The sequence below is a fragment of the Myotis davidii genome, unplaced genomic scaffold, assembly GCF_000327345.1.
Source record: "Myotis davidii unplaced genomic scaffold, ASM32734v1 scaffold551, whole genome shotgun sequence".
NCBI classification, from domain to species: Eukaryota; Metazoa; Chordata; class Mammalia; order Chiroptera; family Vespertilionidae; genus Myotis; species Myotis davidii.
Window position 1 is genome coordinate 801,262 of NW_006283788.1, and position 27,994 is coordinate 829,255.

The 27,994-nt window shown below is 52.5% G+C and overlaps 2 protein-coding genes and 1 long non-coding RNA gene across 6 annotated transcripts in view; 1 reads left to right on the plus strand and 2 right to left on the minus strand.

Annotated features, from left to right (window-relative positions):
• Positions 1-359: 359 nt before the first annotated feature.
• Positions 360-9,961, plus strand: SIRT6 (sirtuin 6). The gene is made up of 9 exons (XM_006754113.2): positions 360-369; positions 1,545-1,573; positions 2,087-2,214; positions 4,194-4,376; positions 6,351-6,410; positions 8,122-8,217; positions 8,300-8,380; positions 8,933-9,056; positions 9,143-9,961. Exons 1-9 carry the CDS (start codon positions 360-362, stop codon positions 9,386-9,388), a joined length of 957 nt encoding a protein of 318 aa, XP_006754176.1. The 3' UTR covers positions 9,389-9,961.
• Positions 9,962-10,591: 630 nt separating this feature from the next.
• Positions 10,592-20,413, minus strand: CREB3L3 (cAMP responsive element binding protein 3-like 3). Of its 4 annotated transcripts, none has more exons than XM_006754055.2 (10): positions 20,303-20,413; positions 19,684-19,812; positions 18,999-19,296; positions 18,034-18,143; positions 15,902-16,039; positions 15,249-15,355; positions 13,441-13,509; positions 11,884-11,968; positions 11,572-11,668; positions 10,592-11,371 (listed from the first exon to the last, which is right to left on the minus strand). In XM_006754055.2, exons 1-10 carry the CDS (start codon positions 20,327-20,329, stop codon positions 11,058-11,060), a joined length of 1,374 nt encoding a protein of 457 aa, XP_006754118.1. In that variant the 5' UTR covers positions 20,330-20,413; the 3' UTR covers positions 10,592-11,057. The 4 variants fall into 4 exon arrangements, with proteins under 4 accessions (XP_006754118.1, XP_006754117.1, XP_006754119.1 ...); XM_006754054.2 differs by having other exon boundaries at positions 18,999-19,299; XM_006754056.2 differs by lacking the exon at positions 20,303-20,413 and having other exon boundaries at positions 19,713-19,798.
• A 1,722-nt stretch (positions 20,414-22,135) lies between these two features.
• The window catches only part of LOC107183915, a 6,169-nt gene continuing 310 nt past the window's right edge, over positions 22,136-27,994 (minus strand). Inside the window, exons 2-3 of the long non-coding RNA XR_001514740.1 lie at positions 26,569-26,693; positions 22,136-22,751 (exon numbers count right to left, since the gene is read on the minus strand). This is a non-coding gene — a long non-coding RNA (uncharacterized LOC107183915). The remainder of the gene's footprint in view (positions 22,752-26,568; positions 26,694-27,994) is intronic.

Consider the following 27,994-nt stretch of genomic DNA (forward strand, 5'->3'; position numbering starts at 1 on the left):
CAGCGGGGCAGGGACTCTCAGGAGGCACCGAAGCTAGACAATGGGAGGGACTTCCCCCTGAGGATGGGTGGGAAGTGACGCCCCCCAGCGCGCCCGGGGGCGCGAAGATGCCCAGCCCGGACCGGCGGGGCTGGTCCGAAGGGAAGGGCCCGCGTGGCCAAGTCCCGAAGTTCTGATGGGGGAACCCGGGATGTAGTTCTCGGCGGAAGGCGCTGCAGGGGCCAAGGCGGGGGCGGGATAAATGCGCTCGGGGACAAAGTAAGCTAGAGGCAGGCGAGGACAGCCCCCCATGCTAGCCCCCTTTGCCAGCCCCCCACCCCCCCGTGCCAGCCTGGGGAGTTGGCTGTGTCCTGTGGGCGATGGAAGCAGGTTGTGAGCTGGGCGGGAACCTCGGATGGATGGATGTTCCCTCCAGCTACTCCGGGAGAAGTCCCCTCTGCATCCTGAGACCTCGGGCTTGTCACCTCCATTCTGAAGAGGAGTCTCTCCTTCTGTGAACTTGGGGGGTTGGACGGGGATTGCCCTCATCCCATAAAAGCTGCTCGGTTCGTTCTGAGTCAGACACACAGGCAAGGAGCTCTCAGATGGTGCGAATCCCTCTGGAAGCCCGGTTCCTCGCCTGCCTGTGTTGGCTCCATTCCTCAACTGTTTATTGAGCACCTACTGTGCACCAGACACTTTCTAGGTCCTGGGGCCACAGCAGGGGACAAGACAGACAAAACCCCCTCATTCCAGGGGGGAAAGAGAGAAGCAGCAAGTAAATATAGGAAGTGAGCTAAGGAGAGGGCCTGGGAGGAAAGGAAGCTGGCGGGTGATGAGCGCTGGGGCTGCATGAAGCCAGGTGACCGGGAGGATCCCTGAGGTGGCTTTTTCAGTGTTTTCTGTTATGGCGGAGTGCACCTTTCATAACACTTATCATCCTGCTGTGCACTTACAGTTAATGGCATAAGTATATCCATGTTGCACAGCCATCTCCACCACACACCTCCAGACCTTTGTCATCTTCCCAAACTGAAACTCTGACCTCATTAAACCCGTAACTCCCGATCCCCCTCCCCCAGCCCCTGGCACCCATCATCTACTTCCTGTTTCTATGGATTTGATTCCGTTAGGAACTTCATAAAGTGGAATCACACAGTATTTGTCCTTTTTTTTTTCTTTTAATCCTCACCCGAGGATATTTTTCCATTGATTTTTAGAGAGAGTGGAAGAGAGAGGGAAGGACAGAAACATCGATGTGAGAGAAACACATCAATTGGTTGCCTCCTGCACGAGCCCTGACCAGGGCCTGGGCCAGGGAGGAGCCTGCAGCCGAGGTACGTGCCCTTGACCGGAATCGAACCCGGGACCCTTTGATTCGCAGGCCGACGCCCTATCCACTGAACCAGACTGGCTAGGGCTGTCCTTTGTGTTTGTTAACCTCACCCGAGGATTTTTCTTCCCACTGATTTTTAGAGAGAGTGGAAGGGATGGGGAGAGACAGAGAGAGAAACATCGATGTGAGAGAGACACATAGATTGTTTGCCTCCTGCAGGTGCCCTGACTGGGGCCTGGGATCGAGCCTGCAACCGAGGTACGAGCCTTTAATCGGAATCCAAGCTGAGACCCTTCAGTCTGTGGCCGGCGCTCTAACCACTGAGCACAGCTGGGGCAGTATTTGTCCTTTTGTGTCTGGCTTCTTTCACTCAAAGCAATGTCCTCAAGGTTCATTCACCTTGTAGCGTGGGTCAGAATTATGTTTGTCCATTCATTCATCAACGGATACTTGGGTTGCTTCTATGTTTTAGCTGTTGTAAGTAATGCTACCGTGAACCTAGGTGTATAAATGAGGTTCTTCTGAACCAAGACCTAAAGGAGGTGAGGGAGGCTGGGAAAAGAGTATTTGGGGCCACAGGGAGGACTTGGGCTTTGGCCCGAGGAAGGTGGGAGCCCCGGGGGGCTGTGGGCAGAGCAGGGATATGATGACCAGCTGCCTTTTCGGATTCACTCCTGTCGAAGCAGGCGCAGCTCGGTGTGTGGCTAGCGGCCTTGCAACTGTGGGACAGGCTCTGATCACATCACTGCCCTTTGCTCTCTCGCACAACAGATCTTCGACCCCCCTGAGGAGTTGGAGCGGAAGGTGTGGGAGCTGGCACAGCTGGTTTGGCAGTCCTCCCATGTGGTGTTCCACACGGGCGCTGGCATCAGTACCGCCTCGGGCATCCCCGACTTCAGGTCTGTCGGTGTGGAGGGCAGTCTAGGCAGGACCTGCTAGCTGCTGTGGGCTTCCCTGTGAGCCACAGATACCCCGGCATCGGAATCCACCCTGCTGCCTTCCCCTTGCTGAGTCGTGATCCTCCACCCCCTGGGTATTTGGGATGGGAAAGACCCCTCCCTTCAGACTTGTCCCTTTAAATCACACCCAGCATTTCACTCACCCCAAAACTTGGACACCTGTCCATTCCTAGCTACAAGGGATGCGGGGCTCACTGTGCATAGCTAAAGATCAGGGCACTATTACCCAGAAAACAGGGAGAGTCATTTCAGGGTCAGTTAGCTCCACTCTCGCAAATATTTTTCTATCAGACCTGGTACCGGGCAAGGGGCTTACCCATTTGGACCTCAGTTTCCTCGCCCATAACTGAGGGTGTGAAATCTGATAAACCACCCACACTCCAGGCAGCCTGTGTGACAAGAATTTTGTAGCTGAAAAGCAAGGTTCTCAACCTGGCGGCCCCCGAATTGCTCCTGTAGTTGCTGAGTTCGCAACCCTGCCCCAAAGGCAGGCCTATTGCATTTATACTGTTTTTCAGGTTCCTGGGCCCCCAGTTGCAGAAGAGCAGGTTCCTTGGAGGAATGTTAGAATTCTAAGGCATGAATTCCTCGCCTCCCCCCCCACCCCCGCCTCCTCCATAACCTGCCATGGCTCCCCATCGCGCCACAGGAGAGTTCCAAGTCCTTCCCACCCAGCCCTAGGCTATCTCCTCAACCTCCCGCTCCCGTTGTAGCCCCCAGACCACTTGCATTTCCCCAAACGCACAGGCTGTTGCCAGCACCCCAGGCCTTTGCTTATCCTTCTGCCTGAACTGCCCTGCCTTCCCTCTTACAGTGTAAGGGACAGCTCAGCCTCCTCCAGGAAGCCTTTCCACAGTCCTCACACCGCCCTCACTGCCTCCACCGGCCAGCCCAGCCCTCAGGGCTGAGGGTCTGCGCCCACAGTGTTTCCCCTGACAAGATCAAGGACTCCTGGGGCAGGGCTGGTTCCGCTAGGTCCCCAGCATCACCCGGTACAGGGCCAGGCTCAGTGCAGCGGCAGTAACTTGGTTGAATTGAATAATTACTTTTTGCCCTTGGTGTACACTATTCTCTCTTTTTCCTCCGCTTCCTCCCTCTCAATCTCTCTTTCCCCCTCTTTCCCCCTTTGTCTCATTCTCTCTCTCTGTCTTTCTGTTTGTCTATCTTCAGTTCTCTGTCTCTTTAAAAAAAATCCTCACTGGAGGATATGTTTGTATTGATTCTTAGAGAAAGAAAAACATTGATCAGTTGCCTCCCGTATGCTCCCTGAATGGGGATTGAACCCACAACCTAGGTATGTGCCCTGACCAGGAATCAAACCTACAACCATTTAGTGTACGGGAAGATGCTCCAACCAACTAAGCCACCCAGCCAGGGCTGCCTGTCTCTCTTTTTTTAAAAGGTTGATTTCAGAGAGAGGAAGGAGGAGAGAGAAAGAGGTAGCAACATCAGTGATGAGAAAGAATCATTGATTGGCTCCCTCCTGTACATCCCTTACTGGGGATTGAGCCTGCAACCTAGGCATGTGCCCTGACTATCAAACTGCCACCTCCTAGTTCAGTGACGGTGAACCTTTTGAGCTCGGTGTGTCAGCATTTTGAAAAACCCTAACTTAACTCTGGTGCCATGTCACATATAGAAATTTTTTGATATTTGCAACCCTAGTAAAACAAAGACTTATTATTTTTGATATTTATTTTATATATTTAAATGCCATTTAACAAAGAAAAATCAACCAAAAAAATGAGTTCGTGTGTCACCTCTGACACGTGTGTCATAGGTTCGCCATCACTGTCCTAGTTCATGGGTTAACGCTCACTACTGAGCCACACCGGCCAGGCTGTCTATCTCTTTTTATGTCCCCCCTTGTTCTGATCCCTAAACTCTTTGTTTGCATCTCTCCCACATGCCACCTTCAGAGGCCCCCATGGCGTCTGGACGATGGAGGAGCGAGGCCTGGCTCCCAAGTTCGACACCACCTTCGAGAGCGCACGGCCCACACAGACGCACATGGCGCTAGTGCAGCTGGAGCGCGTGGGCCTTCTCCGCTTCCTGGTCAGCCAGAACGTGGATGGGCTGCACGTGCGCTCTGGCTTTCCTAGGTAACACCCGCTCCCTCTCTCTGGACTTCCGTTTCCTTATTTGCAGAATAGAGGTTGGTGGCAGCCCCTCCCTTGGGAGGGCGATGTGGCGGTTCATCAAGGCCACAGGGGACAGCACTTGACACCGATAGGACTTCTCCAACCAGAGCTGTCATTGTCAGTGCTTCCTGGGCACATCTCAAGAATTCGGTCCCCCTTTTTTGGGTCCCAGGGTGTCTGCAATCTCCCTTGAGGTGGGGAGGAGGGTGGTCAGGGTCTAGGATTTGCAGTTGCATTTTAATATTCGTCTTTATAACTTTTACTCTGAATGTGAACATTGGTTTTGGGCAGAAAGGTTGATTCCTTAATGCCAAGTGTGTCGCCCTCCCTACCCACTTTCCCTGATCTTACCCTTGGGGACAACGAGAGCCCCAGTTAGTTCAGACAAGTAGCCAGGCCCTCCAGGCAAGCGGGGAGGGAAAGGACTTGTCTCTGCTTGCAGAGGAGACTGAGGCAGCCGTCCTCTGCATTTCTGAAATGGGCCGAGTCCTAACTCCAGGCCTCAGGCACAAATAAAATTTCTCCAGGAGTCAGACAGCTCTTCTGACCTAGAAATGTCTCCAAGTTCTGGGCCTTCATCCATTTCAACATGTAAATACCTGAGAAAGGAAGACCCCAGCCTTCCTGGCTGGGTGACCCTGGGGCCCTATTCGAGCTGTTACTGCTGGGCACCTTATTGTCCCTCCAAGCAGAGTAATTCACTAGGTAGGTGGCTGCAGACCTAGCCCTTATGGCCCGTGGAGACGTTTCTAGAAATAAAAGCAAACGTATAGCAAATACAGTCCTATGGCACGGGTGTTTAGGGCTTCTAAAAAAACACAGAAGTCCAGGTCCCTACACCCGGGCAGCGTTGAGCTGGGGTGTGTAGGTGGATGTGACAAAGCCACCCAGAGATAGAGGGAGTCGCTGGGGAGGGGACAGGAGTGTATCTGGGGATTTCAGTGCCTTCAGTTTCCTGACTGATGGATTTTCGGTCAGTCCCCTCGCCTCCACCCAGGCCACTCCCAGCACCCACCGCTCACTGCTCAGTGACACTAGTCTCTGTGCGCAAACTGGGGAGACACCAATCCCCCAGCACCCCCTGGGTACAGGTAGCAAAATGGGCCACACTCAACAACTATTTATTGAGCACCTACTGCATACCATATCAGTTCTAGAGGCAGGACATAGCATACCAGACCCAGAAAGCCCTGCCCTCCTGGCTTATGCTATAGTGGGAAGGAAACAGACAGCAAACAAGATAAATAAGCCTATTAAATTCTATGTCCGACAGTGATCATGGCCACAGAAGAAAAAGAGGGTTGTGCAGAGAGGACTGTGTGGGGAGTTGCAGCTTTTAATAGGGAGGTCAGGGTGGCTATGACATTTGAGTAGGGACATGAAGGAGGTGACAGATGGAGCCATAGGAAAGAGCCTTCCAGGCCTAATAATTGTTCCCTCAAACATCCTAAGAGTTGGACATGGTCATCCTATTTCACAGATGGGGATTCAGGCACAGAGAGGTTAGGTGACCTGCCCAAGGTCACACAGCAGGGCGGCAACAGTGCTAGGAGTTGATTTCATATTCCTCTGTGTCAAAGCACATGTTCCAGAACCACCTGTCACCTCCATTTCTTCCTTTGCAAACTGGGAATTAGAATTCCCATCCTTCAGACCTGGTGACATTGGGAGGTTCCACCATGCTGATGGGTGGATTTTGTTAATAGAATGGGCTGCCCAGGTATGGACGTGGGGTCAGCTGTGGGTTCCTTGGGCTCCGAGAGGTTGGGCCAGCTGCCCGGGGTTGCACACCTGGAGAAACCAGAGGAGGGAGTCCATGGATCCTGTGGATGAGGGTTTAGGTAAGGCTTCCTGGAGGAGGAGGACTGGGCACCAGACCCGAAGCCTCAGGATTCAGGGAGCCCACGGCCCACCAAACGTCTTCTCCTCCCACAGGGACAAGCTGGCAGAGCTTCATGGGAACATGTTTGTAGAAGAATGTGTCAAGTGTAAGACGTGAGTGTCACGGGCGTGGGGGCACGCAGGGTATGGTGACCCAGGCCCGTTTTTTGTTCCTTCCAGGTTGGGCTCTGCAAAAGGGCCTTATGAGTTGAATCTGAGACCAAGAGACCCAGGTGGGGGGACAGGACTGGGGTGTGACCCTGGGGGTGTGGGGCAGCAGGACACATCTTCCTCCTGGGGAGGTGTACTCATTTTCTGTGGCTGCCACACGTAATCACAAACCAAGTGGTTTAACACAACAGAAATGTGTGTCCTCGCGGTTCCGGAAGCTAGAAGTCCAAAATCCAGTTGTTGGCAGGGCCATGCTCCCTCTGAAACAAGAGGGGGATCCTTCCGACCGCTCCGGCTTCTGGTGGTTTCTGACCTTCTGGGCGTCCCGTGGCTGTAGATGCATCACTCCAGCCTCTGCCTCTGTTGTCACATGCCCGTCTCCTCTGTGTCTCCTTTCTTACAAGGATACCAGTGTGGGACCAGGGCCACACTACTCCACTGTGACCTCATCTTAACTCATGGCCTCTGCAGCCACCCTCTTTCCAAATACGGTCACATTCTAAAGTGCCAGATCAGGACTCCTGCATATCATATGGGGCACACAGTTCAACCCATAACAGGTTGTGGGTTGACGGGTGTGACCCCGGGTCCTAGAAGACTGAGCCAGAGCCCTTCCTGGAATAGGTGGGCTCTGGGCGTGTCTTGCTCTGTGGGGGAGCCTCACAGATATGGATAACTGTGGGTGTCAGTGGCAGGAGCGTGACCCTGCCCATCTCCTGTAGGTGGGCTCTTGGGGACTGGGGCACAATTGAGACCCCCCCCCCTTCCCACACTTACATTTGTTATAAAAAAATTTTCCTCCATATTTGAAAGATGTTCACACCAATGGGAAACTCACAAGAATGTATGATGAACTCATACTTAACCTAGACCAGAAGTTAAACATCCTGTAAAGGACCAGATGGTAAATATTTTCAGCTTTGTGGGCCAGACTGTTTTTCTCATGACCATTGGCTCCACTGTTGTAGTGCAAACGCCACCATAAATGACACATAAAGGAATCGGCATGGCCTGTGCCAATAAAACTTTATTTATAAAAACGTAACAGGAGGGCCAGATTTGATCCCTGGGGCCATAGTTTGCTGACCCCTGAATAGATTCCCCAATATTACTGTTTTGCCACAATTTGTCTTCCCTTCTCTCTGTTACCAGGGTTTGCTGTGCTGTTCAAGAATAAGTGGCAGGCTTTCTTAACCTTTGCCCCAAAACCCTTAAGACATTTATCTCCCTCAAGCTTCAGTATTCTCTTCCCCAGCCACAGTGAAGTTGTTAAAGTTGGGAAATGTAAAAACCACGTAACACGATGATTCTGTCTCCAATTAATATTCCCCGTGCTCCCATTGTTGCTATTTTTCTCCTCGTCCAAGATCCAAGCCAGGTCACACTTTGCCTGTCACTGTCACTTCTCTTTAGTCTCCTTTGTCTAGAACAGTTCTTGGCCTTTCTCTGTTTGCCATGCTGTTGATGTTGCGAAGCAGCTGTTTCATGGAAGGCTCCCTCCCCGTCCCCCCTCCCCCCATTCTGGGCGTGTTGGATGTTTCCCTGTGCTTAGATTCTAGTCATGTAGCCCCTACTTCCCACTGGGTGGGCCCTAAGGTGGGAAGGTGGTGGGCTTGACCGGGCCCCACCATCCCTCTTTCCTTCTCCAATGTAGGCAATATGTCCGGGACACTGTGGTGGGCACCATGGGCCTCAAAGCCACTGGCCGGCTCTGCACCATGGCCAAGGCAAGGGGCCTGCGGGCCTGCAGGTGAGTGACCCCTGCCCATGCCTTGGGTTCCCGGGGAGGCGGCAGGTCTCCATACTGACTCCCCTAACCCTCACCATCGCAGGGGGGAGCTGAGAGACACCATCCTGGACTGGGAGGATGCTCTGCCCGAACGGGACCTCACTCTTGCTGATGAAGCCAGCAGGTCAGACCCCAGATGAGCCCAGGGTCGGGCAGGCAGGGAGAGGGGCAAAAGCACAACCAGCTTCAGCACAGGGCAAGCTCCAGCTCAGAGGTGGAGTCAGGAGAGGCTCCCTGGAGAAGGCGGCTTGAACCCTATTTGGGCATTGATTTCCCCTAATAATGGCAGCTGCTAGGTACTAGCCCTCTTACATACCTGACCCTGGGCCAGGGGCTTCACAGACAGGGTACTCACCACAGCCCAGGGGGTTCTACAGCGGGCCCATTTCACAGGCAGGGAAACTGAGATTTTAGCAAGGTGACTCCTCTGTCCAGTGCTACCCAGCCAGGATTCAACCCAGGAGTCCAAGTGTGGAGCTCCGGCCCACATCAGCAACTCCCCTCCGCCAACAGTGGGAGGGAAGCGACAGGGGCAGGATTCAGGGAAGCTGGGCCTCCCGGGGTGCACCTGGGCATGTTGCGGGAGAGTTTGAGACCCCCACCCCCAAGGGTGAGGCAGGAGGAAGGGCTGCAGAAACTGTAGAGAGGTCAGCCTAACCCCGCCTCCCGGCCCCAGGATCGCGGACCTGTCTGTCACACTAGGCACCTCCCTCCAAATCCGGCCCAGCGGGAACCTGCCGCTGGCCACCAAGCGCCGCGGAGGCAGGCTGGTCATCGTCAACCTCCAGCCCACCAAGCACGTATGTGTTGAGCCCGCCCCTGACCTTTCCCCCAGCCCAGGTCCCGATGGCCCTCTGCCTCCGCTCACATGTCCTTGCCCCAGCAGGACCGCCAGGCTGACCTCCGCATCCACGGCTACGTAGACGAGGTCATGACCCGGCTCATGAAACACCTGGGCCTGGAGATCCCCGCCTGGGACGGGCCCCGCGTGGTGGAGAGGGCGCTGACGCCCCTGCCCCGCCCGCAGAGCCCACAACCGAACCCCCCGCTCAGCACAATGGTTCCGGGCCCGTCGGCCCCAAGAGGGAGCAGCTGGACAGTCCTGCCCCCCGCAGGACCCCTAAAAGGGTGAAGACCGAGCTGCTTCCCAGCTGACCCGGGGGCCCGGGCGGGCGGACTTTTTGTAGAAACCGTGTTTGTCTTTTTCTTACCGGCTCACTTTGTGACTTGCCTCTGTCCTGGGGCAGGAGATCTCAGGGCAGTGAGAGCTGTGCTGCAGGCCCAGGGCAAACTCCCCTCCACTGGGGCTTCCTTTAGCTCCAGGGGCCTGGGGAGGAGCCACCCTGCCCTGGACCCTGACCTTGGAGCTGACACCGCAGTACCTTCTCTGCTCCAGCCCACGACTCAGGCGCAGGACGTTTTCTGGGGGAGGTGTGGCCACGCCCTCCCTCAGTTTCCAGCCTAAACAGAAATTAACTCCCTCTGCTCCCTGGGCCCTCACACCCCCAACCCCTGCCTCCCCCAAACGGCCTTCACAGTCCCTCCAGAGGGGGAGGGGCATACCCTCCATTTCAGAGCCAAACTTCCTGGTGGGACAGGCAGTAGAGTGTGGCACTGCCTTGGACTGAAGGGAGAAAGGGGCCCACCCGGCTCCCTCCAGGCTTCCAGAAAAGTCTTCAGTGCAATAAAAGCATTATTTCTTGCATCTGGGTCTGTGTAACACCCACAGCCTGCACCAGGTCCTGGGCCCTGGGAAGGAATGTGTGGCTCCCTCCGCCCCCAGGAGTCAGCCTGGGCTTCCATGCAGCCCAGACGCAGGGCAATAGCTGCTGGCGCTCCTTAAACTTTCAGTTCGTAATTGTGTACCTGTCTGCATGGTTTTTAATATTTGCCCTCTGCTAGGCTGTGAGCCACGCAAGGAAAGATCCTTTGGCTGCGATTGCAGCCCTGGGACACCTGCGCAAAGGGGCAGGGCGGGGGTGACCCCTAAGAGCTCAGGTGAAACTGGGTCCCAACCCAACCCAACCCAGCGGTAACCTTAGACAGGCCCTCAGCCTCTTCATGGGTGAGGCGAGCAGGGTGGGCAGCCCGGCCCCCTCGGAAGGAAGGCGGATGCTCCTGGAGGCCGCCAGAGACACCAGGACCTCGCGCTCCGTCGGCGGCCGCTCTCCACGGTGCTGAAGTCATGCCTGGCGCCTCGGGCCGCCTCTCCAGCCTGGGGGCCTGCGATCCCCCCACCTGACTCCCCCATCCCAGGCCCGCCCAGCCCCACCTCTGGGGGTTGGGGAGCCCCATACTCCAGCCTTTACCCAGTTACACTCCCACACCAGCCGTGTTCTGTCACAATATTTTATTAAGGATCACGGCAGTCGGAGAAGGTGGGGGGTGGCCATGGCCATCCCAAGTTCAGAGCCCAGCCACGGCTTAGGGGCCAGGCCCTCCGCAGTCTCAGTCACTTCCTCCTCCCTGTGTGTGAGGGAGGGGAGGAGTCCCCAGGCAGCGCAACTGTTGAGGCACGTTGTGTGTTTATGTCTGTCAGGGTCTGTGGATCACTGTGGATCTGCTGGTCCATCTGTGCCTGGGTCTGTGTATTTCTCAGGCTTTGTGGCCTCTGGGTTGCCCTGGGTCTGAGCATCAGTTTCTGCTCCTGTGTCTGGGTCCCTGGGTATGTAGCTGTGAGTTTGTGCATCTCCATCCTGGCATCTCCACAGGGGCCTCTCTCACCTCCAACCCCTGCCTCCCCGGCAGCGCCCACCACAGGGCCCCTGAGCAGAGGGGCCAGAGTCACATCCGGGTGGCACTCACAGCTCCTCCCCCACCGCCTCCAGCCCCACCAGACCTGGGCTGAGTGCCGGCTCAGATGAGGCCCAGTCCAGCAGGGTGGCCTGGCTCCGCTCCTCTGCCCAGTTGCCCTGGACCAGGGTCGACTTGTTCAGCTCCTCCGTCGAGTTTTCCAGAGCCAGCATGTCCTGGGATTTCCAGTGCACCCTGGGGCTGCGTGGAGACCCTCCCTGAGGCGCGCCAGCCTCGGCCTGAGGTCCTGGGGCCTCGGAACCTGGCGTGGTGTCGGGGGCCACGCGGGAAGCGGCGTCGTTGTGCAAAGTTCTGGAGAAGACTGAGCGAGGGTTGGGGGTTCATGAGGGATGGGGTGGGGAGACTGGTGCTCCTTCTTTCCTTACCTCCCAGCTTCAGGGAGCAGCTGCATGGGGGGCCCCTCCCCCCTCCCCCAGAGGCCCAGTACTGGGACGTGAGGAGCCATGGGGATGTCCATGATGCAGCCCAGAGGGGACCCCGAAGGGATTCTGGCCCACCTACCTCGCACCGGTGTGAAGTCTCCAGGGCTCTCGGCTTTGTTGAGGGCAAAAGGGCTGATGGAGGGGAGGACGATGAGGGCAAAAGAGAGCAGCAGGACCTGCCAGAGATGGGGGTGGGGTCACCCCATCCCTCCACCATCTCTACAAGCACACCCATCTTTTGGGCAGGGAAACTGAGGCCCAGAAGACTGGATTTTGCTTGAACTGGGGCCAGGGCCATGCTACTCACACCTTTCCCCCTCCCACAGGCCAGCCTGTCAAGGCGGGGGAACCCCTTTATCCTGGGGCCATCAGAGCAGGGGCTAGGACTCACCGCTATGCAGGTGCCTGCCTGGGCTGACTTGCTGGTGGACTGGACTACAATGGCCTGGAGTTTCTTCAGCTGCTCCAACAGGGACCTTAGTGGAACGAGCGGCCTTGGCTGAGCCCTACAGGCCTTAACCTGGCTCTCTGTCCATTTCTTGGGTTCCCCAGCATGGCGGATGTCTGGATTCTGTCCACCCCTCAAGCCCCGCTGCTCTTACAAGTCCCAGATTTGCTTTGGTAAATCTCCAATGGCATCCCACCCACTTCTCTGCCACCCCATCCAGGCCTCCAGGATCGCTCACCTGGACGCCAACCCAAGCTCAGCTCTACCTCCCTCCTGCCCCCCTGCCTCTCCTGACCCCACTCAGCAACCAGGGACACTTTCCAAATGTAAAACAACTCCCAACCCTCTCAGGGCTCCCACCTCCCTCAAGTCCTCTCTGCAGCTGAAGCCCTGCACAACTTGCCCCTGTTCCCTCCCTCGTCCTCATTCACTCTGCTCCAGCCACACTGGCCTCCTCACCATGCCTCCAGCATGCTGGCCCCAGGACCTTTGCACAGGCTATTCCCTCTAAGCACACTGTTCCCCCAGGTCTCTTGGCAGCTGGTTTTTTTTCTCATCCCATTAGGCCTCATCTCAAATAACACTGTATCTGACCTTCCTATCTGAAATAGCCCCGCAGCCCCGGCTGGGTAACAAAGTTGGTTAGTACACCGTCCCGATTTTCCAAGGTTGTGGGTTTGATCCCTGGTCAGAGCACATACAAGAATCAACCAAAGGCCCTAGCCAGTTTGGCTCAGTGGATAGAGCATCGGCCTGTGAACTGAAGGGTCCCAGGTTCAATTCCAATCAAGGGCCCGGTTGCGGGCTCAATCCCCAGTAGGGGGCGTGCAGGAGGAAGCCGATCAAAGATTCTCTCTCTTATATATGTTTCTATCTCTCCCTTTCTCTCTGAAATCAATAAAAATATATTTTTTTAAAAAGAATCAACCAATGAATGCATAAGTAAGCGGAACAACAAATCAATGTTTCTCTCAAATCAATATAAAATAGCCCTTCACCCTACTTTGTTTTTCTTCCTGAGAGCTATCACTATTTGTGTGATCTTTTATGTATTTTTGTTTTTCTTGAGTATGTCTCCCACTAGACTGTGAGTTCTTTAAGGGGAGGGACTGTGTCTTTGTTCATTTGTGGTCCCAGTGCCCAGAACTGTCTGATGCAGAACAGATGCCAAATAAACTGACTAAGTGGGTGCACCCCTTAGGTGGACTTATGTATAGTTCTCCCATACACCATGCTCCTAGCCTCAGGCCATTCATATGCCATTTCCTCTACAGAGAGTAGCTTCCCCCATGAACTCTTATACATCCTTTAAGACCCCAGATCCAAATCTCCTCTGCTATGCAGCCTGCCTCCTTTCTAGGTGGAATCCTTACCCCCCTCCCCACGCCCCTGCCCTGCCATCACAGAAGTTGCCCCCCTCCCCCACAATGTTCACCTCTCCTGCAAAGGATCTGGGGGCCGGTTCCCCCTGTCCTCTGCCCCGGCTGGACCAAGACTCACTGGTTCTGCTTCTCGAGATGCAAGACCTTCCTCTGAAGCTCCTGGTTCTGGGCAGTGCAGGCCGACATCCTGCGGGGACAATGTCGCAGTGACACTCAGGGTGCGCCTGCCACCAAGGGTCCCATCGCCTCGTCCCATGAGGCTCCACTTCACAGGCAGGGAACCCGAGGCCAGAGGGGAAGTCACTTATTCCAAGTCACCCTGGCAAGTCCGAGGGCCAGGAGGGAACCCATGTCTGCCAGGTTTCTAGGCCCCATCTCTGCATCGGTGTGGGGCCTTCATTCAAGTCTGAGCCCCCCTGATTGGAATGGATGCCGAAGTCAGGCAGTGATGCTTCCAGAGGATGAAATAGCAGGGATTCTGGGCATCCAAGGAGAACCAAGTGACACCGCTCACCGTCCCTGCGACCTTGAGCCCCTCGGCTCTCTGACCGGACCTCAGGCCCTCCTTTGTAAAGTTGGGTTACAGGTACTTAGTTCACAGAGGGGCTGGGAGGACGGCATGAAGCACAGTTGAGTCGGGGCTTGGCAGACTGCATTTGAGGAACAAGACGATGACTGTTGTTCCATCTAGGGTTCTGATGGAACACCTTTCCCTCTGCATCCATCTGTGAATGTGGTCGTGGCCCAGACCACTCAGATGTGGAGTCTAAATCCTCAGATCACAGCAGGAGGATGTGTCAGTCCTCACATCACAACCAGGGAAGAGAAGAAACTCCCTCTCTGAAAGGTCCTCTTTCTAAATAACTCACGAGATAAAGAAGAATTAGAGAACACCTAGGGTCCACATGGCAATGACAGTAGTCCAATCAAAATGTGTGAGACCCAGCTAAGGTGGTGCTGAGAGGGAAATTACAGGCTTCATTCAGCTCAATGAGCTAAACAGCAGCATAAAATCCACCACCACCCTCCCCCCACACACACACACAAAAAGCCAGTCTAAGAAGGACATGACAAAGCTTACAGTAGAGATGAAAGAACGGGAAAAGAAAAATACAACTGGATGGGAGGGAAAGCCAGAAATCCATTCTTTGCAAAGAATAATAAGATACACAAACTTCTAACAAGATTGATCAAAAAGATAAAAAAAGAGAAGGCACAAATAAATGAATTATTAAGAAGGGCAGAATTATAACCCGGCCAGTGTTGCTCAGTGGTTGAGCATCGACCCATGAACCAGGAGGTCACAGTTTGATTCCTGGCCAGGGCAACAGGCCCAGATTTCAGACTCAATTCCCAGCGGGGGGCGTGCAGGAGGCAGCCAATCGATGTTGATGTTTCTCTCTCATTTATGTTTCTCTCTCTGTCCCTCTCCCTCTAAAATCAATAAAAACATTTTAAAATAATAGGAGAGAACTAGAAGCCATTTTATCTTAATAAATTTGAAATCAGCATCTTCACAGAAAAATATAACATCCCAAAACGGACCCAGGAGTAAGTAGGAGACCCAAATAGACCTGTAACAGTCCATAAAGTCATCCTCGGCCGTCACAGCAGCTCTGGGACCAGTGATCTCAACCAGGGATGTACGCACCCCATATCCCATGTTCTGGCATGGAGCCAGACAAGATGGGTAATACCTCCCTCTCTCTTGGTACCACATATTCTGGGGACAAAGGGACCCTGAAACCCTTGCCCTGAGCCAGCTCTAGGCATATCCCATCCTTGCAACTTACATGAAAAAAGGTCTCCCCTGGAAAGGGAAGACGACCCTAATTTTGTCAGGCCTTAAAAACTGTATCTTAGGCCCATTGCATCCCTTTCTCTGGGCCTCAGTTTCCCCCAAGTGTGCCCAGAACCCAGCCTTACCGAGTCTCCAGGCCATCAATATATTCCTTCTTCTTTTTACGGCTTTCTTGGGCTGACTGTTTGTTCCGGATTTTCCGGCGGATTTTTTTCAGGACTCGCTCCTCATACTGCCAGGTGACATGGGGAACAGGCTGAGTCAAGCTAGAGGGTCTACTCTGCTGTCTGGACCCCACAATTTCACCCATTCTCTTCCCAGGGGAGCCCTCCCAGGCCCGGGGACGTGGGGGCAGATTCCTGATGATTTCAAGTCCAGCTTTCCACCCCCTAAATTCTTGCAGAGTCTCTAGGAGAGTCCTGGGCCCTGGAATCTATCCAGCTCCTATTCCCAGTTAGTAACTTGCTCCCAAACTCTGTGTATGGTGCGGTTGCGCCACCTTCTGGTCATATCTGAGACCAGTGCTTTTCATGGGGCCAGCTGATGCCAACACTAATGTCTTCCAATTGGAAGGGCAAACTCGGGTGTTTGACATTACGTGAAAGGGCTGAGTGAGAACTGTGGCGAGCGAGAGGTCCCACTAAGTTGGCTCTGTGGATGACTTTTTTACTCCGGTGGTAGACACGCCCAACCGTTTTAGTGTGGGAGGCCTATAGGTGAGACTCACGGGCAGCTGGCGGCAGGAAAGGGGACTCAGCCAAGGGTCTCACCAACTCACCTTGGTGAGGGGCAGCTGGGTGGGCAGTGAGATGCCTTCTTTGGCCAACAGTTTCTTCTCGTCCTCGGTCAGCACTAGTTCCTGGCAGTGCCCAGTCCCAGGTCTCAGCAGGTGGGGGGCGGCCAAGGCATGCTGTTGCTATGGAAAAACCAAGGGAATTGCGTTGAGGGCGGAGAGAGGGACAGCCTTTGGGAAATGAAAGAGGCATCAGACTTGAGCAACAATCAATCCCTCTGCTGTAGAGTCCCCACTGGCCGGCACACAGCCCTTTGACCCAGCAACTCCACTTCCAAGAATTGATCTTACAGATACCCTCCCACATATGCAAAAGCAGGGGCACACAGGACTTTCATTCACTTAACAAAGACATGAGACAGCCGTTTAGAGGCACCTACTACATTCCAGGCACCATTCTGGGCTGTGCACACTCATTGTAACACTGTCTGCAATGGCAAAGGATTGGAAGCAATAAAAATATCCAGCAAATAAGGCACGACCCATTTGCACAATGGAGTTTTACACAACCCTGAAAAGAGACGGCTCTCCATGTCATGCTATGGAGCAATCTCCATAATAAACTGTCAACTTAAAAAAGGGGGGGTGGGTGGCAAAACATTGTTGCATGTGGCCCACTACTTTTTATGTTAAACTTTTTTTTTAAGGTATCTCTTTGGAAAAAAATTGAACCTGTGTGGGGAGCTGGGTGCCTGGGTAACTGGGGTGAGAAGGTGGGTCTCCCAATCTACGCATTTGTTCCGTTGGAACTTGGGCTGTGTGAATGCACTTCCCTATTCAGAATAGTTTCGATTAAATTTAAATTATTCAAGATAAACATTAAAAATGAAAGAATCTTGTCATCAGAATGTCCAAGTCTTAGCAATGTCACATTTCTAAGGAACGGGAGACTCAGGCATAAAGGTGGAGCTTGGGGGTCAGTCTGTCATTCTTTGGGTCAAACTCCACTACCTAGAACTCCAGTTCATTGACTAGTCCAACCATTTTCTCTCCAGGGTCCAAGCCTCAGTGTGCTCATCAGTGAAATGGGGATAAGGTCTCCCACATCTTAAGGTTGTTGACATGAAGAACAATGATACTGAACTTGGTGCATTTACCAAACCCAGCTAGCATTTCCAACACAATCATTCTCCTTTCCTATCCTTCAAGGCCGCTAGGGTTCCCCCTCCTCTAGGATGCCCTCCAGGACCTGCAGTGACCCTCCAGCCTCTCTCCCTTGTTGGTACACTTTCATGAGATTCCCCAGAGGCTGAGCACACGGCTGGTGCTCACCCACATCTTTCAAGTTGGGAGGGGCATTTTGGTCTAGCCTAGAGCTTGTCAGGATGACTTTTGGTATCAGACAAACTGGAGTTCAAATCCTATTGGGCTACTTGTTTGCTGTGTCACTTGGATTTAAGCTCTCTGGGCCTTGAGGAATGAAGGCACTAATTGGGTTGTTAGATCTGGTTTGGAGGTACTTGAAGCCCTCAGTCAGCATGCAATGGGCCCCACAGGCCACACCAGGGATAGAGCCTGCAGCAGCTGGGTGGCTACAGGCAAATGAACTTCTCTATGCCCATTTCTTTAGATGTAAAATTAAGATAATATGAGTCCCTGCCTGGCCAGGGTAGGTCAGTGGTTGAGCGTCAACCTATAAACCAGGAGGTCACCGTTTGATTCCTGGTCAGAGCACAGGCCTGGGTTTCAGGCTCGATCCCCAGTAAGGGGAGTGCAGAAGGCAGCCGATAGATGATTCTCAACTCTTTCTCCCTCTCCCTTCCTCTCTGAAATCAATAAAAACTATTTTTAAAAATATATAATATGATCCCCAATCTTCAGGGTTATTGTGAATTAAAATATTATACATTTAAAGCACGTAGGAGAGTGCCTGGCCTGTCGTAGGTGCTCAGTAAGTTTTAGATTTTTTATTTTTATTTTTTCACTACCACTATAGCTCAGGAGATAGAGAACTCAGGACTGGGACCCACAGACTTGATTTGGATGTGACCCTGGACGAATCCAGCCTTTGTCTGTGACTCAGTTTTTCAGTGTCTGAAATGAGGGTGTTGGGGCTCCGTGCACCCCAGCGGCCCTCCCAGCTCTGATGCTTGGGAGCGGGGGGTAGGGCTGCTCACCAGGTCTCCACTGCCGGAGAGGAGGAGGTCTTTCACGGTGAGGTTGCAGCTTGGGGGCGACACTGCCAGCTCAGCCTGCTCCTCGGGGTAGAGGCCCGGGTTCCACATTTCTAACCGGGGCAGATGGGGGCAAAGACAGGGAGAGTGTCAGGTGGGGGGCTCTGACCTCCCAGCTTCTACCTGCCTCCTCCACCAAGGCTTCCAGGATTGGCTGCAATGTGCTGAGGATTTTTGGTACAACTTGGGGCCCCGAGGCCTGGGGTGCAGGGGACAGACCCGGCTGGTGCCTCAGTCTCCCCTCTCTGGAAGGTAGAAACCCAAATCCATCAGGACATAGTCGAGGGACCCTCTCAAGAGCTGGGGGTAGAGCCAATCAGGAGAGAGAGGCTCTTATCGCCCAGGATTCTCGACCAGATTTGCAGCCAACCAGGCTTTATCTGCCTTTGGGGCAGGGACCAGGTCTGACTCACCTCTGGTTCCCTCCCACCTGTGCCTGCTCTTCAGAGCATAAACCTTAGAGTCTCATTCTCACGGCGTGAAACATGTGCCCTTGGGTAAGTAACTAAACCTCTCTGAGCCTCAATTTCTTCAGCTCTCCGAGGGGACTCACAAGAGCTCCCACTCCACTGCAAGGCTCAGAGGACAAAGGATGCCCTGCTGGGGTGTCTTCTGCATAAGGCCTCCCCCAAGAGGAGGCCTTCGCCACTGGGATCCAGGACCTCTCTCACTGACACGGAGCATCTACTATGACCCAGGCCTGGGAGGTACAAAGACAAGGTTGGTGGCACGACACCTGGTGCCACGGCCAGCCTGTCGGGGGTGCATCCCAGCTCTGGGACTTTGTTGCTTAACCTCATGGGAACTCAGTTTCACCATCTGGAAAATGGGCCCATGAGAGCATCCATCTCAAAGGGTGGGTATGTGTGTAATGAGGTAAGGGCAGTGAGAAAAGACACAGAACTCACCCAGGTCTATAGCCACGGAGGCCTCGAGCACTTGGGCCGCTGGCCCAAGAGGCCTGTTGGGGCTGTGGGGGACAGGAAGGTAGGAGGGGCAGAGCCCCTTGCCAGACTCCGAGAAATGGCAGCCGGCCGGGGCGGCGGCGGGCACATTGTGTGGAGGGGTGTCCTGGGGGTCGGAGGGCAGATCTTCAGAGATGCCGCTGTCACTGTCCGCAGGAGACCAGAGAGGAGAGCTTGGCACCGAGTCTCCAGAACCCAAGATACAATTGAGAAATTCCTCAGAGTCCGGGGCTGGCAGGACCTGCTGGGAGGAGGGGCGGGAGTGAGGAGGTCTGCGCTTTGCTCTGGAGAGCTGTGTGACTGTGGGCAAGCCCCCGACCCTCTCTGGGCCTCCCTTGTCCTTTCGACCAGAATGAAGGCTTGTGGGGCTCGAACACAGTCAGGTACCGCGAGAACACCATCCAGCCTGCTCAAGGCACGAGCCCTGAGTTTGAGTTTGGACCCAAACGGCTGTGTGACCCAGACAAGTGACTGGACCTCGGATTCATCACTTCTCGGGCACCGATGCTGCCCGCCCCCTGGGGGAGCTGAGGGGTTCAATGCAACAGTGTGCTTTGCTGAAATCACACCCCGTGAGCCGGAAATGCTACCGGGCTGAGGGAAGTTCTGTCTGCAGGGGGGGCCTCACCTGGTCTCCAGCGTGGCCCCAGTCCTCGCCCAGATCTTCATGTCTCAGGATTCCATCCTGTCGATCAAACAGGAGGTCCAGGAGCTCCAGGCTGTCGATGGGGCCCACCAGGCAGGTGGAGGAAGCCATCTGGGGAAGGACGGACAGGCATGAGGGTCACACAGCCCCTCCCCTCCCCATCTCCCATCTGCATACCACCCCGGGCCTGCCCAGCTCAAGTTCAATCTCCACTCAATCCCTAGGCCTGGCTTCCACCTCCAAATCAGTGCTGAGGGGCTGACCCAGAGTTTGGGGGGTGGTAAGGGGGGGGCAGCCAGTTTCTTTAGAAAGTGCTAGCAGATATACCCACAGGGATAATCAGCCTGGTCACTCCCTGGAGGCGGGTAGAATCGGCCCTCATTCCCCGCCTGCCCAGGTCGCCCCTCCTGGGAGGTGGGGGTCTGGGGGAAATCAGAGAGCAGGCCTGGAAGGGAGGCATGGCTTTGGTCACTGCGTTCTCTCTCTGGGCCTGTCTCCCACCTGTGCCATGTATGGGGGATCCTTCCAACGCTGGGAGCTTGGGGAGCGTTTCCTGGCAGAGACCACCTTCCCTCCACCTTCGGACCCAGGCAGGGCTCACCTTTCCAGCAGGTAAATCTCCATTCATGAGCCCGGCCAGCTCTGCCTCCAGCTACTTTCCGTGGCTCTGATCCGTGGAGGCTCACCCCGAGTCTTGTTCCTGTCTGTGGATCTGTCTCCCCACCCCCCAAAGATGCTGAAATAGTCCTGGGGTGCTCCCAGCCCACCCCCGGCTGCTGATTGGGGGACAGGCAAGATGGACAGGGTAAAGGGCCAGTGATACCAGGGCAGGCTGGGGGGAGGGGAGAGAAGACCCGTTATCTTGATGTTTTGTGCTTTTCCTGCAGGCAAGGGGCAAAGGCCGAAGTCTGGGGTGCCTCTGCTCTGCCATGACCTCTTCCCTACTTTTGGGGACTGTTTCTTATCAGAGTCCTAGACGTCGGGATAAAGGAGAGTCCAGGGCTCCTGGCCGGTCCAGTCCGCTCCTGGGACAGAACCAAACAGGAGGACCACCCCGACCTTTGCCGAAGCCATTCTCTCTGCAGGCGCGCCCTTCCCTCATCACAGCTGGCAACCTCCTACCACCCTCCAGGCCCTCCAGGGCTGAGCCCTGTAACCAATTCCTTCTAGGATCTTCTCTAGTTAATTTATTCAACAACTATTTACTGAGCCAAACTATTTTTTTTAACGGAGCCCAACTTGTTTCCACCTCAGGGCTTTTGCATGTGCAGTTCCCTCTATCTGGAACTCCCCTTTCCTCCACCCCTGACTCCGTCACTGTGCCCACTTATTCGTGAGTGTTTGATATTTGTGAATCAGCCCATCTTTGACCCCAGCAGAGAGAAGACCCCTCCCCATGTATCTTTATCAGATCCTTGTTTTCACTGAACTCATTATTTAAAATGTTCTTGTGTATTAACTTGCTTGGTGTCTTCCCTCAGTTCTCCCCTCCCCACTGCGCCCAGAATGGAAGGGCGGGGCTAGAATAGAGTCACTGCTAGGTCCTCAGTGTCCAGGAAATGCCTGGCATACAGTAGGTGCTCAATCAACTCTTCCTCACTGAGCTCCTCCTATGTGTCAACCACCATTTAGGCCCTAGGGGTGAGGCAGTGAATGAGCTAGACCATAAACGAATAAATAAACCAGTAAACAGATAACTGGGTTAAGTACTACTGAGAAACTAAGCGAAACCATGATAAAGGTCCCCTGAGGACTAGAAAAAGCCCCTTTTAGAAGGTGACGTTTAAGTACAGCCCTGAATGATGAGACAGAGGCAGCCATGGGAGACCTCGGGGAAGGGTGTTTCAGGCCAAAACAATAGCATAAACAGAGGCCCTGGGAGGGCTGTGCTGGCCGGTGGAGGAAGGTGAGGGGCTGGGGTGCCTGCAGCAGAGTGAGGAAGAGGGAGAGAGGGAGGCAGTAAGGACAGGGAGGGCACAGGAGCAGGGCTCTTGAGGCTGAGGCAGGCGTTTGGCTTATACTAAACATAGCAAGAAGCTATTGATGCCCGGCCGGCCGGTGTGGCTCAGTTGGCTTAGCTTCGTCCCATGCACCAAGAGGTTGCTGGTTCGATTCCCAGTCAGGGCACATACCCAGGTGATGGGCTGGATCCCTGGTAGGAGGCATTCAGAGGGCAGCCAATTGATGACTCTCATCAATGTTTCTCCCTCTCTCTCTCTCTCTCTCTCTCTCTACCTCTCTCTATAAAATCAATAAAAAAATTTTTAAAGGCAGAGATTCTTAAAAAAATAAATAAAAAGAAGCTGTTGGGAACTTAGTGAATACACGGCTAAATCAAGACTTCTGTATGCCAGGCATGATGCTAAGAGCTAGGTTTACAGCGGTAGCTAAAAAACCCTCCTTATTCCCAAGAAATTTACATCCTGGTGTATATTTCTCAATGCATCGGTCATTATTTACTCATGCAACAAAAATTTAATGAGGACCTACTATGTGCCGCACATGATGTGTTTCTTGTATCCAACAATGAGTTACATTGCAGCAGTTGCCCTCCCCCCTCCCCCCGGGGAGGGGCACTGAGCAATGTCTGGGGACATCTATGGTTGTCACAATATTCCTGGCATCGAGTAGGTAGGGGCCAGGGATGCTGCTTGGCACCCCCCAGTGTCCACGATAGCCCCACAGAGAGTGACAGGACCCCAGTGTCAGCAGTGCCCGGGGGAAGACCCTGCGTTACAGGAACTGTCCCCTCTGGATGCCGGTATCGCTACCTCGTCCTTGGCTCCCGGATCTCGCCTGTTTCCTTTGCAATCCCTCTGCGGTGGATCTTTAAGGGGTTTGTTTGGTTTGGCTGGTCTTTGGCGATCCAGTCATAATATTTACTCAGCTTTCGCTGTGGCGGCACCGCGCCAGGCCCGTCCTGGGCAGGTGTACCAAGTAGGTGAAATCTGACTTCTGGGCTTCTCTCTGCCTCCTCCTCACCCCATTCCTGACTCTGAGGAGTCCAGGTTCCCTTGAAATAGGATGCCTCCTCCTCCTCTTGTGAAAACCTGCCAGAAGAAAAGGAGGTGGCATTTCTCATTTATATCTTCATGGGGGCTAAGGCCCTCCGGCTCCCCCTCCCGGGATGTTTGTATTCTTTACATTTGTATGATTATAGACTTCAGAAGGCTTTCCTAAGCCCCAGTGAAGAATGTCTGAACAAGTAGGATAGGGATAGACATTGGAGGGAGGGCAGGCCTTTTCGATGCCCCTGACATCACATTATCCCACGGACTAAACACAACCGCCTACTTCAAACGTCCATGATCGATCCCACCAATATGTTTACGTGTGAAACACAACCCCAGAGGGACGCTGTGGCCAAAGCCGGGGAGGGAAGACTGCGCGAATAAACAGCTGTGCAGAACTTATCAGAGCCTTTACACTCATGGAGGGAACAGAGTTTGTAGCATTTCCCAGACATACTTGTATAGGTGTGTTTGGTTTTTCATTTTTACTTGATTTACTCTGAACCATTTCTGACATATGAAAACGCTGAGAGATAAGCACTAGAATGACTAAAATAAAAAGATAGACAACATCCGATGTGGTCGGACGCTACGGAGCAATTGGAACTCTCACCCACTGTTGGTGGGAATCAAAATGGCCCCATCGCTTCGGTAAACTTCGGAAAACTGGGCAGTCTCTTACGAAGTTAAACATTTATTCACCACATGACTTCGCAATTTCACTCCTGGGTATTTACCCAAGGGAAATGCAAGTGTACGTTCACAAAAAGACGTGAATGTTCATGACAACTCTATTCACAATTGTCCCCAACTGGAAAGAACTCAAAAATCCAACAACAGGATGGATAAGCAAACTGGTATATCCAGACCACACAATGCTACTCAGCCAACACTCATCAAATTGAACACACCTAAGACGTGCATTATTATTGTAAATTAATTCTACCTCAATAAAAAGCATACAAAATATATATAATAAACAACCATGCACACAGAACGTTTAGAAACAACCAAAACATTACAAACAACCAAAATATCCATTTAAAAAAAATCCATCAAGAGGGCATTGATTAATAGAGTCTGATGCATTTGCATAATGGAATATTATGTAACTGTGAAAATGAATAAGGATTATTTATACATACTGATAGGGGACAATATTATAAACATTGCACCATACATTTTCTTTATTGTGGTATGCATTCAACACATTTGTTTATTATCATTACTTTTTTAGTCCTTACCCAAGGATATTTTTCCCATTTATTTTTCTTTGAGAGAGTGGGAGAAAAGGAGAGAGAGAGAGAAACATCAACTGGTTGCCTCCCACACAGGCCCTGACCTAGGCTGGGGGATCAAACCCGCAACTGAGGTACATGCTCTTGACTGGGAATAGAACCTTGAGACCCTTTGGTCCACAGGCCAATGCCCTAACCACTGAGCAAAACTAGCCAGGGCTCAACATACATTTATTGTCTATTCTGTGTTAAGCAACAAAAATGCCTTTTGCTCCTTCCCTTCATCTATATTAGTTCAGGAGCTTAGCTAGCCAGAGAGAGGAAGAGGTGTGGGGTGAAGAGCTAAAAAGTCTCCAGCTATGTCCTGGCCAGTATGGCTCAGTTGGTTAGTGTCGTCCCGTGCACCTAAAAACGTTGCTGGGCCCTAACTGTTTTGGCTCAATGGATAGAGCGTCAGCCTGCAGACTCAAGGGTCCCAGGTTCGATTCTGGTCAAGGGCATGTACCTTGGTTGTGGGTACATCCCCAGTGGGGAGCGTGCAGGAGGCAGCTGATCAATGTTTCTCTCTCATCGATGTTTCTAACTCTCTATCCCTCTCCCTTCCTCTCTGTAAAAAATCAATAAAATATGTTAAAATATATTAAAATAAAAATAAAAATCAACATCCTCCCCTTAAAAAAAAAAAACGTTGCTGGTTAAATTCCCCATCAGGGCATATGCCCAGCTTGTGGGCTCGATCCCCAGTAGAGGGCATGAAGGATGCAGCTGATTGATTTTCTCTCCCTCTCTCTCTAAAATCAATAAAGACATATTTAAAAATAAATAAATAAAGTCTCCAGCTAGGATTCATCTGTAAAATAGGGACAATCATCACGGCAAGATCTACTGTGTGCAGTATCCCCAGTGCCTGGCACCATGCCTGCCACACAGTAGCTGCCCACTCAATACTTAGAGAAGGCACAACTGAACGTCTATAAATATAACTGCTGCGTTTAGTGTATAACTGACAAGCTACAGTCTGTCAGCCAATTCTGGCTCTCTGCTTGTTTTTGTAAATAAAGCTTTATTGGCACACGACCACACCCATTTGTTTAGGGAATGTCTGTGGCTGCTTTGTATACAATGGCAGAGTTGAGCAGTTGCAACAGAGACCCTGAAAATATTTAGTATCTGGTCCTTTTCAGAAAAAGTTGGAACTTGCTATTATTAGAAACTAGAGGACTGATGCATGAAATTCGTGCAAGGGGTTCGGCCCCCCGCCCGCCGTGGCTTCGTCTGGAAGGTCGTCCGGAAGGACATCTGGCCTAATTAGCATATTATGCTTTTATTAATATAGATAGCAAGGTTTAGCAGATTGGACCTGCTCTGCCCAATAAGGCCACTATGGCTATTGAACACTTGAAGAATAAAGAATGTGATCGAGGACCAATGTTATTTCATTTTTGTTCATTTAGAATTTAAAACCAATACTCAAGTCACTTACTGGACAAATTTTGAGTACACATGAAACAACCCGGGTTTGTGAATCTACACTTTTTACTATAAACTTTCTGAACTCCAAAAGTACACATCAAGGATTTCTGATAAAGATTTAGTGACCAAATTGATAAACACATTGGATGTCCAGGATTAGTATGAAGAAAAAGTGAAGTACCATATTCATAATTTTGATATTGACCACATGTTGAAATGAAAATAGCTTGGATTTATTAATCATTTAGATTAACAAAATATATTCAGATGAAAGTTATTTTTTCCTTTGTGCTTTTTAAAAATGTAGCTGCTGGAAAATTTAAAGTGATCCATGACATTTCTCTCAGACAGTGCTGAGTTAGAACAGGGCCTGGGTTCAAATCCTGACTCTGCCACTTGTCACTATGTGGCTGCTTCTCCCTGCCAGTTTCCTTATCTGCAAAATAGGGGAGAAAGGACCTGCTCCACGGGGTGGCCGGGAGGATTCAATGAACTAAAACATGCGAAATGCTTGGAAGGCACCTCCGCAGTCAGGTCTGAAAACCTGGCCGGCATCAGGGTTGTTGCTATTATTACTGGTATGAGTCTCTGTGAGAAATATGTTGCGCTCCAGTCCTGAGACGCTTGGCAGATGCCCACCTGCCTGTCACAGTTGGGTGGCCTCAGCCCTTTGGCCATAGCGCAGGCCTGGCCCCAACGACAGTCCCCGTTCCGCACAGCACAGGAGGGCAGAGGGGCTAATGAGGGGTGATGACTCACTGTGGCCATGAGTCAGCCACAGCTGAGACAACGCCCAGGTCCTCTGCTCCAGACTGGGGCTTGCCCCTTGTCACCATGTCACCTCCCCTTTCTTTTGGCTTCCCTCTACGCTTCTCTTTAAGGTCAGTTTTGCAGGGAAGAAGCAAGGGGTTCTGGGAGCAGCAGCTCCTTGACCAGCTCCTCCCCCGCCCCCTTCCTCCTCTTCTCCTCTGGGTCCCTCCCTGGGGATATGGCCTTGCCAGGGAGTGAGTAAAACCCTTGTGACATGGGTGTGGCAAGGGCAGGACAGGGGCTGGGGGAGAGGGGGAACTCTGATCTGCCTCTTGGGCAATGCTAACTGATTAGCACCTAATCCTGGAGACTGCCCAGTTCTTCTCTCCTCTTACACCATCCTCTGCGGCATTTCCAGAAAGTTCTGGGCTCCTGGGAGTGTGTGAAGACAGGGTGTGAATCAGGGTCTCCAAACACCATGGAGGAAAACTTGGTGGGGAATGGGCTCCCTCTGCCCTTCCTAAAGAATGAAGGATGTTATGTCCAGTCATTCATTCATTCATTCCTGCGACCACTATTTATCGAGCACCTACTGTGTGCCAGTGTTGGGGACACAGCAAGGAACATAAATATTCCCCACTCCCTCTCCCAGTGGAGCTTATTGGGGGAGACAGATGCTAAATAATATCATTTGTGCATAAGCAAGAAAATAAGTAATATTAAGGGATCGTGTATAGCAATAAAGCAGGGCCCGGCCAGTGTGGTTCAGTGGTTGAGCACTGACCCATGAACCAAGAAGTCAGCAGTTTGATTCCAGTCAGGCACATGCCTGGGTTTAGAGCTCGATCCCCAGTGGGGGGCACGCAGGCAGGAGGCAGCCGATCGATGATTCTCTCTCATCATTGAGGTTTCTCTCTCCCTCTTCCTTCCTCTCTGAAATCAATAAAAAATATACATTTTAAAAAAACATATTAAAAAAAAGACACCAGGAAAGAGAGAGAGGTGGAGAGTGTGGGGGTGACTTGTAATTTTATATAAGGTGGTCAGGGGGGAATGTGGGAAGTGTTGAGAGCAGAGAGCAGTCAGTGTAAAGGCCCTGGGGTCGGAGGAACAGCAGGGAGGTGCACGGGGTTGGAGCAGAGTGAGCAAAGGGGAAGCAAGGGAGGGGACTGAGGGCTTTGTTCTCCTCGGGTAAAAAGGCTGATGGTCAGTCCTGTGATGGCTCTAGAAGTTTCTAGAAGGGGCTGGGTGGGACATGTGTGTCGACAGGGTTAAAAGGCCTGGGTATCCGGATACTGCTGTGTTTTGTGTGTTTTTTTTAAATCCTCACCCAAGGATATTTTTCCACTGATTTTTAGAGAGAGTGGAAGAGAGAGGGAAAGACAGAGAGAAACATCGATGTGAGAAAAACACATCAATTGGTCGCCTCCTGCACGCGCCCTGACCAGGGCTCAGGCTGGGGAGGAGCCTGCAACTGAGGTACACGCGCTTGACAGGAATCGAACCCGGGATCCTTAGGTCCGCAGGCCCAGGCTCAATCCGCTGAGCCAAACCGGCTGGGGCAGGATACTGTTCTTTCAGCCTGCTGTCAGGGCTCACTCTTTCTTTTTTTAATTTCTTTATTGGTTAAGGTATTACAAATGTGTCTCATCCCCCCATTAGCCCCCAACCTCCCCCCTCTTTTTTTAAAGTATATTTTATTGATTTTTTTTACAGAGAGGAAAGAAGAGGGATAGTTAATTAGAAACATCAATGAGAGAGAAACATCATCGATCAGCTGCCTCCTGCACACCCCCTAAGGGGGATGTGCCCTCAACCCAG